Source organism: Chrysemys picta, chromosome 11, assembly GCF_011386835.1.
Source record: "Chrysemys picta bellii isolate R12L10 chromosome 11, ASM1138683v2, whole genome shotgun sequence".
Taxonomy (NCBI): domain Eukaryota; kingdom Metazoa; phylum Chordata; order Testudines; family Emydidae; genus Chrysemys; species Chrysemys picta.
In genome coordinates this window covers 78,826,415-78,842,104 of record NC_088801.1, presented here as the reverse complement: position 1 = coordinate 78,842,104, position 15,690 = coordinate 78,826,415, and the positions used below count along the sequence as shown (strand labels likewise).

Sequence of the window (15,690 nt, the reverse complement as noted above, 5' to 3'; positions counted from 1 at the left end):
AAAGTTTTGCATGCCACCCCCAGAAAACGTTCCGTGCCCCTGCAGGGGGTCTCACCCCCCGGTTTGAGAACCTCTGGCATAAGGTGGTTAAACCAGAACTCTCTATTAGCTGCGTAACTAGATGGCTCCACAATTCTGAGCATGCAGCTCGGGGCGTGTCCGGCTCCTCCCGGGAGACAGCCCCACGGGCACCACACACGGCTCATTTTAGACAGACAGGCCCACAGTACAGTACATCTCCCCTCCTGCAGTCTCCAATTCCCCCCCTTCCCAATCAACAGCATGTCAAACACACTATGGCTTCCACACCACACCTGAGGCCTCAGTGGGCTATGACAGCCATGCTGGTGCTGTGGGTCACCCTTTCCCCCCGTGTGTCCGGCCACAGGAGTGGCCCAATTATGAGCTCAGGGGGTGATGCAGGTGCCATGTCCAGCCGGGACAAACTGCTACCTAGTGATGGCTGGTCTGCGTCAATCTACTGCTGGGCCAATGAGAGCATGGGCTGGTTTCAAGACTGCCATTGGACAGAGGCTTTGCTGGGTCCCCTGGGAGCGAGGCTTTGCTGGGTACCATCAGAGGGAGGCTGTGGTGGGTCTCATCTCAGGCACGGCAAGACCCAGCTGGGCCCCTTTGAAATCTCCACGTTGGGTTCCTTTCTCTGGGCACTCACTGTGTGGCAGATGCGGCGTAGCCAGGGCACCACGGGTCATGTTTTCTTTTGGAAATACTCTGTGCATGCAATTTCAGCTTGTGCCAGTTCTCCTGACTGTAAACCACCCCACTTCGGGGAAGTCCAGCTGGGAAAACACCAAGACCCTTCTGCCCTGGCCTGGGGGAGCCAGCTGTGGCACAGGCTAGTGCCTTGCTGGCTCTATTGCTCTCCGGATGCAGCCTGGAGCCCTGGAGGAACCAACCTCTTGTGACTCCAGTGAGCCCTGTTCTCGTCTCCCCAGGACTCCAGCCTCAGCCCAGATGCCGGTGGGGGGGGGGAGGCAGGACCAGGCCCTGGAACTTAATATCTCAGGAGATACAAGCAGGGGATTTGCAAAGGGGAGGGGCCCAGCTGCGGTATTTTGGGGTCAGGCCAGGGGGACAGCAAGGCAAAGGGGGCAATTCAGAGCAGAAGTGCTTGCAGCAGCCCCAGCAATAGGTGACCAAGGTGGGACTGTGGCGAATCGCTTTATCCCGCGGGGGGCTGGAAGGAATTGGAGGGAGGGGTCTGAGAGAGCAGGGGAAGGCTGGCAGGACGTGGGGAGAAGGGCAGAGAGAAGCTAGGTGGGAGGTGAGAAATCTGGGTGTGAATCCCAAGGGCTGCATGGCTGGAATGAACAGTCCCAGCTCCTCTCACAGATGGGCTGGGACTGAAGAAACAGATTCCAGATGTCTCTGTGTCTGCAGGTTTTCTTCACCAGAACGAAGCATAAAGAGAAACGGTCGGACGATGGTTCTGGGAGAAGGACGGCCCGGAGTAGAGGGGGCAAAACGTCACCCGAAACGGGCCCGTGTATCAAAGAATAACTCCATTCGCTGAACCCCCTGGGACCAGCGTGTTATCACGCAGGGGCCTCCCTGAGCCCTGCCCTGTGTTTGGAGAAATCACCAGCTATGTGCACGTCATTTATAGGCATCCTAAGAGGTTTCATCCGGCTGATTCCAAGGGACAGAAATTAACTGTCGCTGGGGATTGTTTTCTATAGTGAGGGACTGAAAAGAAAGGGGACAGCAACTGTGTTTTATTTAAAGCAGCAAAGAGTCCTGTGGCACCTTATAGACTAACAGACGTATTGGAGCATAAACTTTCATGGGTGAATACCCACTTCGTCAGACGCATGTAATGGAAATTTCCAGAGGCAGGTATAAATATGCAGGCAAGAATCAGTGTTTTATTTAAATGTCCAAATTACCTCCTCATCCATTTATATAATCCAGATCCTTCACACACACACAGAGGACACCCTGTTGCCAGCCCCAATTGCAGAGAATTACTTTAGAACGGCCCCTCACTGCTCTTGACATTTCTTCGCGAGGCAGAACCCGGCCATTCGTTAATTTCCCTTTGAGTTCACTGCACTCTGTTGGCGTCTTAACCAAATGTTACAGCCACGAGAGAGCGCGCTAGGGCTCTGGCAGAGCTCCCTGAGCTGAACGCCCGTCTCTCTCCAAGCCGCTGGCAGCGCCAGGGGCTGCCAGATCCCGTCGGACTGTGACGGTGAGCCAGCTGCAGCTGGGCAAATGCTGTCTTAGCTTCTCTGGGCGCTGGCTGCGGCTGCTGCTCCTCCTTGTAAGGACGAGCTGTGCTCTGCTAGTGCAACAAGTTCTCCAGTCTCAGCGCTCTCACCATCGCTCACTGATTCCCACACTCAGTCCCGGGGTTCCCATCCCCCTGTGCTCAAACACAGGCTCTTCCCTGCCCATCACCCGTCTCTCCCAGTCCCTAAACACTGGATCGCCCCAGGTCCCTGGAGGTCTGTGTGAATAAAGGGTACAAAAGGTTCCTCGGATACCCAGTCCATAGGACACTGGCTGGGGGACCAGGTAAGATGAGGGAGAAGATTCCAGCTGGGGCAGGGAATCCCAGCAGCCAGGTGGGTGGACGGGCTGATCGGGGCTTTTCCTTTGCTAACCCAGGCAGAGCCAGAGGAGGGCGGAGAAGACTGGAGCTGGCTGCTGTCTCCTAACTCCAGAGATGGGAAACCAGACTCTGAAAAGTCAAATGATGACGACATTTGTGGAATCAGCAAATATATTAACTGTCCCAAACCTTAGTTAATGCAGAGCTAAGACTGCCCAGCACGACCTTGTTCCCTTCCCCAGTGCGGAGAGTGGCTAAACCTACACCTCTAAAACCCAAGAAATGAAGGTAAATGTCATTCCCACCACGCAACCTTAACTCTGCCCTCTTGGAGCTGGCAACAGCCACTGAGAACGGTTCAGTAACGGTGTTGCCATAATAAGCAGACACGAAGGACTAAGAAGATGGACCATTGCTTGTGCTGTATTCCGCAGATTTGAATCCTAGAATTCATCTGCATGCACTTGACTACCTTGGCCGTGTGAGGCGTAGCTGTACTGAATGGGGACGAGATTCGCCGGAGCGGGCTGGCAGAGCTGTCCCTGTGATAGCAGGAGAGGGGCAGGTGTCCTTTAAAAGGGTCAGTAATGCTTCATTGCAGTGCTGAGTTCTGCAGGCTCTGCCAGTAGAAATGCACAAGGGACTGTAGCCATGGAGTCTGTCAGCCATCTGACTCTGGGGCTCACTGCGGGGTCAGTGAAAGCCACGTCTCCCAAGGAATCCTCAGGGCATGGGCGAAGCCATGGGAACATTTTGCCGTTCTGGGGTGGGTTGTGTGGGGCAGGCTCGGTTTTTGAGTGTAAGTGAGAGCGGCTCACTATGCCTGACCTAACCCAGAGTCTTCCCTTAGCAACAGAAGGTGTTTGAATTTGTCCTACACTGCTCACCAGTGCTCTATTCCTGAAGTGTTCTGTAGCATCTGCAAAGGTAGAGAGCAAATGTGTGTTACAGGTACGTTGGGACTTCACTCAAAGAGGGCAGAGTTAAGGTTATGTTGTGGGGGTAGCATGTACTCTAATGTTCTATTTCCTGCTTTTCATGGGAGTTAAGTTTGCACAGGGTTTCAGAGCAATCTGACTGGTAAAAGCAGCTTCTTACTGGGGGGCTGTATCTGAGGAACCCCTAGACCAAACGGCCACAACCTCCCACCACTAGCTCTGCCTCCGGCCCAGATGAAGCACAGCAATTTTCAAGACAATCCAGGTCCACGTGTGGATTTTAGAGCACACAGAAAGCTGGCAGTTCAAAAGGAAGCTAGTCTCAACTGCTCCAGTCTAACTCACTTCAGCCCGTCCTAGTCGGGGCATTTATTCGCTTTCTCCCCAGTGGGTTCTCAGATGTCTACTGCGGGTTGATTTCTGACTGAAGCTTTTCCCACACTTGAGGCACTTATAGGGTCTCTCCCCAGTGTGAACTTTCTGGTGCCTGGTAAGGTTTGAGCGCCGACTGAAGCTTTCTCCACACTTCAGGCAGTTATAGGGTTTCTCTCCTGTGTGAGTTGTCTGATGCCTCACAAGACCAGTCCTATCACGGAAGTTCTCCCCACACTCGGGGCAGCTATAAGGTTTAGCTCTCTCTCCGGTGTGGATTCTCTCATGTCTAAGAAAGGATGACCAGTTACAGAAGGTTTCCCCACACTGAGAGCATATGAAGGTTTTTGCTTCTCTGTGGACTCTCTGGTGGCCAATAAGGTGTGATCTCTCACCAAAGGTTTTCCCGCAGTCGGGGCACTTATAGGATTTTTCTCTCGTGTGGATTTTCTGATGTTTTTTCAGGGTTGGGATGCCAATAAAGTTTTTCCCACACTGAAGACATTTATGAGGTCTTTCTCCTGTGTGGGTTCTGCGGTGTATGATAAGGTATAAACTCCGACTGAAGCTTTTCCCACACTCGGTGCATGTGTTTTTCCCCTCCCCTTTGGAGGATCTCTGGTGCATCATGTTTTCGCTAAGATTCTTCGAACCACCTTCACATTGAGTGGATTTACCCGCGTTCTTCCCGGCCTGGTTTCCCTGCTGTCTCTCTGGCCTGTGCTGAGACCCACCAGCTTTTCCAGGCTCTGGACTCCAGGACACAGTCGCTTCAGATCTACCCAATAAAGGCCCTTGAGTTTCAACTTGCTCGGGATCTTCCTGCTGAGGAGTCTCTTCCACGTTCTCACTCATCATCTCCTCACCTGCTGGGACAGAGAGAGAATCCAGACATGAGTCATTCCCTGCGCCGGAGAGGGAAAGGAGAGAAACAAGCCCAAATAGCACTGGAGAAACTGAAAACTCAGAATCCTCCCCAAACCCTTTCCCAAGGGAGCGAGAGAAGGGGACGAATCTGGACACCACATCCCATCTGAACAATCAGAGGTAGTGAGGGCAGGAGAGAGGGAGCAACTGCCAAGTGTCTAGCGTTCTAGGAACAACTCTGACCTGGCTAAGATGAAGCAGACCCTGGGGGACTTTAGAAGTAGGATTGCCAACTTTCTAATTGCAGAAAACCGAACACCCTTGCCCCGCCCCCTGTCCAGAGGCCTCACCCCTGCTCACTCCATCCCCCTTCCCTCCATCAATCGCTCTCTCCCACCTTCGCTCACTCGCTCATTTTCGCTGCAAGGCCCGAGCAGGCACCAGGAGAAGACTGCAAGGATTTGAATGTGGGAGATGGAACGTGTGACTCAAATACCCTTCGCCTCACCAGGGAGAGATTTTAAACACTACTGTCAATTAAACTTTTTAACTTCTTCTGCAGTGTAAAGAAGATACAAACAAAAGAAAACAAAACCAGGTTTAATGAGCGTGGCAATTGAAACGACTTACATTTATACTTCTGTTCTTTTCTTGCTGCCACCACAAGCTCCTTCGCTGCTTTTGTCTTCAAAAATCCAGCAAACTCGGCACATGTCATTTTATAGTTGAAGTGCACGAATAACTGAGCTTTCAGCATGTCCACCTGGAGCTGATTCCTTTCGTTAGTCCTCAAGTTCTTCATAACACTGAAAATACGTTCCACAAATGCGTTGGTGGGTGGTACAGCAAGCACATGCTGGACAATTTTAAGTAAGTTCGGGGCCTCCCAGCGCTTAAAGAATTCTACCCATACCTCAGAGACATTGATTCGATGGTGGCGCTCTTGTTGCTGCGGGGACAATGTCGATTCAGCATCATTTGTCAAACTCTTTAGGGTTGGTAGCGCATCATTCAATGAGCACATTTCTGTAAAGAGTTCATCTCCGTCTACTTGAATGTCCCAGTTTGTAGTCAAAGCACACAGTTTGTCTAGCTCAAGAGGTCCGTCCAGATTGAGTGGTGCACACAACACATAGAAAGAGTTTTCGCTGAAATCAAACCACTTTTCCAGGTACTGTAGCATGCGTGTGTAAGCCCGTTGGGCATCGCCAACAAATTTATTCTGCTCATTAGGCGGCAGTTTCTTCAAGAACTGTGTCACCTTGTACCCATAGAAGCCTTGCTCTTGCCGATTCTGAATCTCTCTTCTCAGCCTGTTGAATATGCCATACAGTTCAGTTACCTGAATGAAATCACTTTCAAGAACCTTTATGGTGTTGTTAAATTGGCTCAGAATGTTGTGCACAAAGTAGATGTACAGCTCGGGAAGCGTAATAATGTCATCATCGGATACTGCGTCCTCTTGCTCGGAAAGAAAGGCCCATATTGCGCAGCTCACTTTTTCCTCTCCTTTGTTCACAAAGTAAGATTTGAGGGCAGGCCAATGCTTCAGTAACCTGTCGACGGCAGTGAAAAGGGTCACAAAACGCGTAGGTACATGGCGTAAGATTTCCGAATATTCTGTCTCCAGGAAGTCAAAGAACTCTTTAAGTTCACTAATATTCTTTGCACTGGACGAGAATTCACTGAAAACCTTGATGACCAAATTCTCTACATCGTAAGAGAGCATTTTCAAGCCATGTTTTGCTGTATTGTGCACTATGTGAGTGCTGCAATGCCCTGGCACAAGGTTTGGTAAATCCAACATTTGTTTTAGGTGCACCAAAACAGACTTGTGTTTTCCAAAATTGACAGATGCGTTGTCTGCGCCGTATGCCACAATTTTATTATGTATCAGACCGGCATTTTGAAGACATCTTCTTAAGTTGTTTGCGATTGCCTCTGACGTTTCATCTGCATCCTCGAAAAAGTCTATGATACATGTGCAACTTCCCTTATCTTTATTAAAGTAGCGGAGGGCAACTGGGAATAATTTTGTGTTCCCTTTATTAGAAGCATCTGTCACTATTGAGAATGATGAGGATCCAATGTCTTGCATGGCCAGTTTTAATGAATGGGGTGCTAATACGGTCTCAATCAAAGCCTCCGTTTTACTCCTTCCACAGTGAATTTTGGAAGCTAACTTGGAATCAGTGAAAATGGAGGGGTAGAGTTTATTTCCACAGTCTTGAGAATGGTAGCTGTGGTGGTGTGTAACTCCATGGTATGTTAAGAGCAATTCAGCCGTGCACACCTGTTGTTCTTCGGAGGTATCAATCTTTACGAAGAATTTATCGATTGGACTGGACTGGACTTGTCCTCGTACTTTGATTTTGTGACCCGCTGTCTCTGCATGATGCTGGATAGCTTTTACAGAATCAAAGTGAACCTTGAATTGAACATGACAAATAGAACAGTATCCCGACTCTTCGCTTGCCTTTGTAAGCCAATTCCGGTACTCTGGGAGTTGCAACCACTCGTCTTTAAAAGAGCACAGCCTTCGAATCTTTTTCTTTTCGGGTTCCGCCATTTCACCTCGCACTAGTGTTACTGCAGCACAGTTTAGCTGATAGATAAAACAGTGTTAACTGTGGATGGCCCAACGCTAACTGTGTTGCTGACCGTTGATGCCAGCTGACTAGGTCCTTAACTCTTTAAAGGCTAGTTGGTCCCTACTGCTTCTGACTGTGCACTGAAAAAGTTATTCAAAGATTCAATCAAATATATTGTTTTGACAGATATAGTACGCTAATTTCAGGTTTTATTTTTTACAGCACACTAGAGAACAATAGAAAATTATGAGAACTGGACTTATGGTGTCTGGTCAATACTTCTGACGGCACAGGTCCCCTTAAAACTGGACTTTTTCTATTCCATTGTATTATATTAGCTTCTATAATTTGTCATAAGCTATTTTTCTGTTTTCAGTGGAGCTGGAGTTAACACGGGTGTTTTGACTAGCGTGTGTAACATCCAGTTCTGTAAAGACCTCTCTAGATTTGCATCAGTTCAATTAGCACCACCCTGGGAACAGCACAAAGTGCTGCAGCTGCACAACAAACCGCAAACGGCATGCTTACAGCGTCACCGTTTTTCATGCTTAGTACAGTTTTATTAAGCCATGACAAAATGATGTGAAAGCATCAGATAACAATATAATTTACCTTGGATACCAGCTACTCTCAAGATTAACAAAACAAGGCACTAACATGTTAATATATTAACTCAACTGTATTAAGAGAATATATTCAGAATTTTGTTTGAACCTTTAAGACAATTAAAAAACCCACCCAGAAGAGAGCAGGGCATAGTTTAAAAAATATTAATCTGCCATATATTTGTAAGATGGGGATTTTCAATGGTCACCATCCTGCCCTGACACTTACATTGTCACCTTATCCCCATATTGGTGATGGGCAGTTGTGATGGGGTGCTACTTTTTATGGGTGCCAAGTGACCTTGAGATTTGTGACCATACCAAAAATGGTGGTTTACTTGCACAATCTGGAGTGAGGGTGACCCTTAATTTATAGGATTTGGACCTTCTACTAGAATAGTGGTTATTGCTAAATGTTGTACAAAAGAGGACACAAGCTAACTGGAGAAAATGCATGTAATAACTAACCCCCACCCTCCCCAAAAGCCATGTTTTAAAGGTTTTATATACATACCGATAAAGGGAAACAATAGCACATTACATGTAGAATTGGTTATAAAAGGCCCTAGGTAGATTTCAGTAACATCGAACTGCATTCTGCTAGCTAATTATCATTACTATTAAACACCCACCTTAGTGCAAAATACTGCGTAGGTGCTTTAGGGCTCAGACTAATCAAGATGCAAGATTAGCCACTGATGCAGGTCATCTTTTCCATAACTCAGTTTTTACAAAGCTGCTACTCACTGCTTTTTACCACCGAGTAATTTAATTGGAAAAAACAAAAGGATCTGAAATACTGGATGAATTACATTCTTATTACTTGGGGACCAGCCACAAGTCTCACCATTCCAGTGCAAAAAAACCTAGCTGTACAGAGAATTAGATTAAATCCAGTGATATATCTTCTAGGTTATACCTTTTATAAAAAGTGCTACATGGTTCCACCTTAAATGCTCACACATTGAAGTAACGTTGTAAACATTCCTTATTTGTATTACAGTAGCACTTTCACCAGACAATTGTGCTAAGCAGTGTACACATCTGTAACATACAGATGGGGGGAGGAGCATTGGCCTGCTAAACTTAGGGTTGTGAGTTCAATCCTTGAGGGGGCCATTTAGGGAACTGGGGTAAAATCAGTACTTGGTCCTGCTAGTGAAGGCAGGGGGCTGGACTCGATGACCTTTCAGGGTCCCTTCCAGTTCTATGAGATAGGTATATCTCCATATATATATATATACAGTCCCTGCCCCAAAGATCTTACAGTCTACATATTAGCCAAAAGATGGATCTAGACACAGACGGGGGAGCAATGGCAGTGCAAACTTCTCTGTGTTGCCCTCACCAATGTGCCTCAACTGTGCAGTGGAGCCTCCCAGCCATGAGGTATCTTGATGCTCTTGATTCCCACTTCTGTCTCTGTGCCAGGAGTGCCAGTTGTAACAAGAACCCACGTGGGACTGAACCTAGGGCATGATGCTGCAAGCGCTTGTTCACCTGAATATTCTTCTGAACCGAATGGGACTAATTACTGGCCTACAGCCGGATTCACACCCTTGATCTGGAGAGGAAAGGGTCTGGCTCCTGTTATCAGTTCTCTGAGCCTCCTAGTCTCCCAGCCCTTCACTGTTGGGAGACTGTTCTCCACACTAATAGATAAGGCTGCATTTTAGTCATGGGTATTTTTAGTAAAAATCATGGACAGGTCACGGGCAGTAAACAAACATTCGCAGCCCCCGACCTGTCCATGACAGTAACTTTACAATATAGCCCCAAGCAAACTGACAACAGGGGCTCTTGGAAGAAATTCCATCCCAGGGAAAAAAACATTCTCAAAAAAGGAGAAGGGTTCAGTAGGTCAACCTCAGGGGCATAAAAACAGCTGGTGAACCCAAATCCCTCCAGCTTATTTCTCACAGCCATTGGGGGGCCCCTACAGAACACATCTGAATTGGTTGGAATCAGTTCCCAGCTGTAAACAGCTCACAAGACTGAACTCACAGACAAGCTAATTAGCTGTGCCACAAGGCCATGTTACTCACTCATCCATTGTTAGCCTCTCCTCTGCTCTGCCGCCCGGCTATCAAGTACCCCTCTGCCTGCAGCCACCCCCGCCCCGACAAGGGTTCATATTTAGCTCCTGGGTTTGGAGTTAGACATTGTTAGATCTTGTGTGGGCAAGGTTTTCCTTATAGAAGAACTTTCCCTTTACCAAGAGTCCTCAAAAAGAATTTTAGAAATTAAACATATAAATCCTAGTTGTTATTAAAGATCATGTATATTTTCTTAATCATGTATGATTGTACATTAACGTCTCTTTCGGTACTAAAAACAACTTTTTGAACATTAATTTTACTTACATTTGCTGTCTCAAATTTAGAAGCAGAAACACAAATCCTGAAGGATTCAGCCTGAATCGTTCTGTTCTTTGAGCTGGACTTCTCGACTCTGTAGCTACGTTTCTTTGTCTGTGTCACCCATCACAGTAGTATCTAAGCACATACATGTTAAATTAGTGGACTTTTATAATCTCACTGTGATTTTTACTTTGTAATATCACTCGTAAATACATGTGGCAATTTCAGCAATGGTGGGACATTTCCAAATCCTTGATTGGATTTAAAGTTTGGACATGTTTTTTAATTATATGCCCTGAACACTAAGGGAAATCTCAGTTAGGAATATCAGATACTGTGGTGGCTAGAGCAAACAGGGCCCTTACAGAACTTGCTTTTCATTCCAGCAGCTACAGGACCTTCATTCATTGCCTGTGCACTCTAGTTTGTTTGGGAAGTTTTGCAGCTTTAAAAAACAGGTTTGGCACTTGCTCAATTCTCATCCCCAACCTCTAGCTTGCTCCCTGGCCCGCCGAGGCTAGCAAACACAGTGGGGGTAGCAAGGGGCAGCCCGTAGCACTGCTATAGGCCCCAGCCCCAGGCAGGGCCAGGCCACTACACCAGGGCCCGGGATCAGCAGGAGCCAGGGGTCTGAGGCCAGAAGGGCCCCACTGGTGAGCTGGGAGGAAGCTGAGGCACGCAGCGCCGGCAGGATGTGGGGCCCTACGGGGGAGTATGTGCAGGAGTCCCTGCTGGCCACAGGGCCCTGAGAGGGGCTGTCTCATCCGCCTCCCCTCCAGCAGCCCCATTCCCAGAGACCCTTGCAGCGCTCCAAGATGGGGATACCTCGAGCTCCTGGGTGCCGGCAATGGGGAGACAGAGTGCAGGGTCGCCACCGGGGCATGCACCGCAGCTCAAGGCTTGGCCAATGGGAGCTGCGCCTGCAGGCCGGGGCAGCATGTGGAACCCCCCTGGCCACCCCTCTGCCTGGGAGCTGGACATGCCGGCCGTTTCCCGGGAGCCGCACGGAGCTGGGCAGGGAGCCTGCCAGCCCTGCTGCACCTCGCCAATGGGACTTTTAACAGCCCAGTCAGCAGTGCTGTCAGCCACCAGGGTCCCTTCTCGACTGGGTGTTCTTGTCGAAAACCGGACACCTGGCAACCTATTTAGAAGGCACTGGTGGGAGTTACAGCTTCGCTTGCTTTACTTTACTGGGTCAAGTTATTTGATTCCTCACCCGTGCAGCACCTCTCAGCAGCTTCCCTTCCTCAGCGGCCCGGAGTTCCAGAACCCCTGGATCTTCACCCCACTCCAACCGGGAAATCCTGCTATGGGGAAAGAGAACAAGCGAGACCTGATGAATCTGCGGGATATTTCTCACGAAGCATGTTCCGTGATTTTAAACCTCAGCCTGTTTTAAAGCAGTAAAATCCTAAAAACACACTCAGCAGTATGTCTTCGTCAGTCACATTTCCTTCCAAATATAGACAAATTCCTGCAGTTCAAAAGGTGTATGTATGGGGGGAGGGGGATCTGAGAAAAAGTTATATAAACATTTTAAAAATAGCGGGAAAGGGGGCAAGGTGTGAGGAGGTTTGTTTTTTTTAAATCAAACTTTGAGGATGAGATGGAAAATGGCAAAATCTGAGGAGATTTGATATTAATAGTCGATTACTGGAGAAAAATGTGAGGGGATTTTATGTCCTTATTCAATAACTAGGGAGAAAAGAGGCAACTACAGGGGAGTTTAGATCAGTACTCAGAATCGGAGTGGATATTCAATAAGTAATAGATAAGATGGTAAGAAAATCACAGGTTGTGACTTTGTTGCAGAAAGCACAACTTTCAGCACACACTCCAAATGTGAGCGATGTTGTGACCCCGTGCACCAGATCACAACACCCGCGGGGTGAGGCCTAGGGTGGAGTGTGGGGGTTGTCCCGGGCCCCGCACCTCCCTAGGGACAACCCTGGTTATTACATGGTCCTGTCATGAGTGCAGGGACTGGGCTAGATGACCTCTTGAGGTCCCTTCCAGTTCTACACTTCTATGATTTTATGCCATATTTTCTCTTCTTTCTGCCTTCCCCCCTTTCTTGCTGTTTTAAAACTTTCCCGATTCTCTCTGAAAGGTGGCTGTCCTTCTGTAATGTGTAATGAGGTCTATGATTATAGTTTCTCTGTCTATCACTCATATTTGGTGACCTTTGTGAAATTGTTTAATCAACTTTATTTAGAATGGCATTAACCACAGACTTCATGCATCTGCTGAAGTGGGTTTTAGCCCACGAAAGCTTATGCCCAAATAAATTTGTTATCTCTAAGGTGCCCCAGGATTCCTCCTTGTATTAACCACATTAAAATTATTTTTCTGTAATACTTCTATATCTGTATTAATACTTCTTTATTCTGCTGTTCCTAAGGTCTGGGCTATAATACAGACTTACATCAATCCATACCCCGAACGACATTGTTATATCAACCTAACCCCTAGAGTAGCCAATGCTATGCCAGTGGGAGGGTCTCCCGTCTCCTCTCCCGGAGGTGGATTCATTACGCCGATGGGAAAGCACTCTCCCTTCAGTGTAGAACGTCTTTACATTAAAGTGCTGCATCAGTGCAGCTGTGCCAATGCAGAGTTTTACCTGCCCTACGATTCTGTAAATGAATTAATGACTTTAGAAACGCACAGACTGCCTTAAAATTCATTTTCTCTAAGAATGCATGTTAGCCCTTTATTCTTCTGTCATTATGACTATGAACACCTGTTTGCTGGACTTCATTTAGAATGGCACTAAATGTACAGAAACCATATATTTTTTCTCTAAAAATGAGGAAATGGCATAAACGCTATATTTATTCCTTTCACTGTAATGCTTCCAATAAGGATACATTAGGTGGCGAAGGGAGGTGACGGAGGGCTCCTTTATATCCCAGGTGAGCGCTCTGACCACCGGGCTAAACGCTGCCTCGTCCTCCCTAAAGTGGCCCAGGCCCCGAAGGCCAAGAAAGGGTTTGCGGTTGAGATTCCCACGGAGCGGGTTTTTAGGGATCTCTTTCCAAGAGCCGAGCGGGGCCCCATCGCATTTTTAAAAATAGGACTTGGGCGCCTTTGAAAAACTGAACCATCCACCCTCCCTGCCAGGTCCGCAAAACCACTTCATCGTCCACTGAACTCATGGAAACTAGGGGGTCCGATTGTATAGGGACAGTCCCGACATTCAGGGCTTGTTCTAATATAGGTGCCGATTACCCCCCCCCACACACACAACACACACCACACAACACAACACACCCCCAGTCCCGAATGTTCACACTCGCCATCTGGTCACCCCCACAGGAGCCTACATCTCCGTGGGGCTCTGGGGCTCCGACCCCAGGCTCGCCCCCCGCTGCAGCGAGCCCGGCCCTGAACACGGGTTAGGGCCCTGCCATGGGGCAGCGTGACCAGAGACTGCGGCGGGGCCGCCCCCGGCCCCATAACCCCCCCGGGCCCCATAGCCCCCCCCCGGCAGGTTTCTCCACGCGGGGGGGGGGGAGCGAGTCTCACCTTCGCTCCGCGCTGGGGCTCCGGGGCTCTGCCCGGCTCGGGGTCCCGCCGGGGACCGGCCTGGGACGCAGCAGCCGCGGGGGGGTGGCGGGGACCCGGGCGGGGCCGGGGCTGAACGCGGCAGTGAATCCGAATCACTTCCTGCCGCGGGACCCGTTTCCATGGGACACAGACCCCGCTGCTGCTCCCGGCCCGGCCCCCCTGTGCCCGGCCGGGGGGACCCAGCCCCGGGCGCTGCCCGACCCGGAGCCGGGGTGAGGGAGGGGCGGGAGCGATGGGGGGGCGCTGCCCCCGGGACAGGGGGGGGGGGACGCGCTGCCCCGGGGAGGGTTTGGGGGGGGGGACGCGCTGCCGCGGGGAGGGTTCGGGGGGGGGAGGGAACGCGCTGCCCCGGGACGGGGTCGGGGGGGGGGGGACGCGCTGCCCCGGGGAGGGTTCGGGGGGGGGGGGAACGCGCTGCCCCGGGGAGGGTTCGGGGGGGGGGGGGAACGCGCTGCCCCGGGGAGGGTTCGGGGAGGGTTCGGGGGGGGGGGGGGGGAACGCGCTGCCCCGGGGAGGGTTCGGGGGGGGGGGGAACGCGCTGCCCCGGGGGGGGGGAGGGAACGCGCTGCCCCGGGGAGGGTTCGGGGGGGGGACGCGCTGCCCCGGGACGGGTTCGGGGGGGGGGGAACGCACTGCCCCGGGGAGGGGGTCGGGGGGGGCGCTGGCCCGGGGAGGGGGTCGGGGGGGGCGACGCGCTGCCCCGGGGACGGGTTGGGGGGGACGACGCGCTGCCCCGGGACGGGGTCGGGGGGGGGACGCGCTGCCCCGGGACTGGTTCCGGGGGGGGGGACGCGCTGCCCCGGGATTGGTTCAGGGGGGGGGGGGACGCGCTGCCCCGGGGACGGGGGCGGGGGACGCGCTGTCCCAGGACTGGTTCGGGGGGGGGGGGACGCGCTGCCCCGGGGAGGGGTCGGGGGGGGGAACGCGCTGTCCCGGGACTGGTTCCGGGGGGGGGACGGACGCGCTGCCCTGGGGACGGGGTCGGGGGACGGGACGCGCTGCCCCGGGGAGGGGTTCGGGGGGGGACGCGCTGCCCTGGGGACGGGGTCGGGGGTCCCCCATTGCGGCTCTTTGGTGCTGCTCCGTCAGCGCCGCGGGTGTAACGGGAGCCGCGGAATCGCTTCTCACCCCCCGGGTACCAGCCGCGTCCCCGGCCTGGGCACCCCGTGCTCATCCCTGGGGCCGAGTCTGGCTTGGGATGGAGGTTTGGCGAGTTGGAGGCACATACAAACTAGGGTGACCAGACAGCAAGTGTGAAAAATCGGGACAGGGGGTGGAGGGTAATAGGAGCCTATATAAGAAAAAGCCCCCCAAATCGGGACTGTCCCTATAAAATCGGGACATCTGGTCACCCTACATACAAACAGTCTGCTTTGGAGAGGGGCCAGAGAAAACAGCTGCGGGGTGGGACGGGGGGAGATAATATGTTTCTAATTAAAAACGCTTTTTTTCTTTTTCAGCAGCGTTAGTGCCTTTTGGGGATACATTTTACCCTGAGAATCCAAGCCGGGCTCTCAGCCCTGGACCCCCTGTGGCAGGCTCAGCACTTGTGAAGATCAGGCCAGGTACTGAGAGAACTGGGTACGGATTTAGGAGCCGAAATGTAGATGCTTTTTCATAAATCTTAACTCAGCGTTTCCCCAGGCCAGCAGAGTCTAGAACAGCTGTCTGCAGGGGAAGAATCTGAGATACATGGAGGGTTTAAATGGACATAAGCCCCTTCTGAAACCTCCAATTTCCCTTCTCTCCCTGTCAGGCTGCAGAATCAGGTCCACGTTTCGCTGGAGATCGTCCCATCCTCCCAGGGAAGGG

The 15,690-nt window shown here is 51.0% G+C and overlaps 2 protein-coding genes and 1 long non-coding RNA gene across 7 annotated transcripts; 2 read left to right on the top strand and 1 right to left on the bottom strand.

Annotated features, from left to right (window-relative positions):
• Positions 1-1,860: 1,860 nt before the first annotated feature.
• On the bottom strand, positions 1,861-13,975 carry LOC101943458 (uncharacterized). Of its 4 annotated transcripts, none has more exons than XM_065561207.1 (5): positions 13,837-13,975; positions 11,525-11,615; positions 10,312-10,443; positions 5,383-7,483; positions 1,861-4,751 (listed from the first exon to the last, which is right to left on the bottom strand). In XM_065561207.1, the coding sequence occupies exons 4-5, from the start codon at positions 7,319-7,321 to the stop codon at positions 3,883-3,885; spliced, it is 2,808 nt and encodes a 935-aa protein (XP_065417279.1). In that variant the 5' UTR covers positions 7,322-7,483; positions 10,312-10,443; positions 11,525-11,615; positions 13,837-13,975; the 3' UTR covers positions 1,861-3,882. The 4 variants fall into 4 exon arrangements, with proteins under 4 accessions (XP_065417279.1, XP_005313440.2, XP_005313443.2 ...); XM_005313383.4 differs by having other exon boundaries at positions 1,861-4,754; positions 5,383-7,357; XM_005313386.5 differs by having other exon boundaries at positions 5,383-7,357.
• Positions 10,714-15,291, top strand: LOC135974198 (uncharacterized). Its single transcript, XM_065561244.1, has 2 exons — positions 10,714-14,394; positions 14,457-15,291. The coding sequence occupies exons 1-2, from the start codon at positions 14,111-14,113 to the stop codon at positions 15,133-15,135; spliced, it is 963 nt and encodes a 320-aa protein (XP_065417316.1). The 5' UTR covers positions 10,714-14,110; the 3' UTR covers positions 15,136-15,291.
• LOC135974210 (uncharacterized) lies at positions 13,960-15,682 on the top strand. 2 transcript variants are annotated; one of them, XR_010591427.1, is made up of 3 exons: positions 13,960-14,090; positions 15,339-15,443; positions 15,635-15,682. It is a non-coding gene; the product is annotated as an uncharacterized LOC135974210 (long non-coding RNA). The 2 variants fall into 2 exon arrangements; XR_010591428.1 differs by having other exon boundaries at positions 15,339-15,459; positions 15,635-15,665.
• The last annotated feature ends 8 nt before the right edge of the window (positions 15,683-15,690 follow it).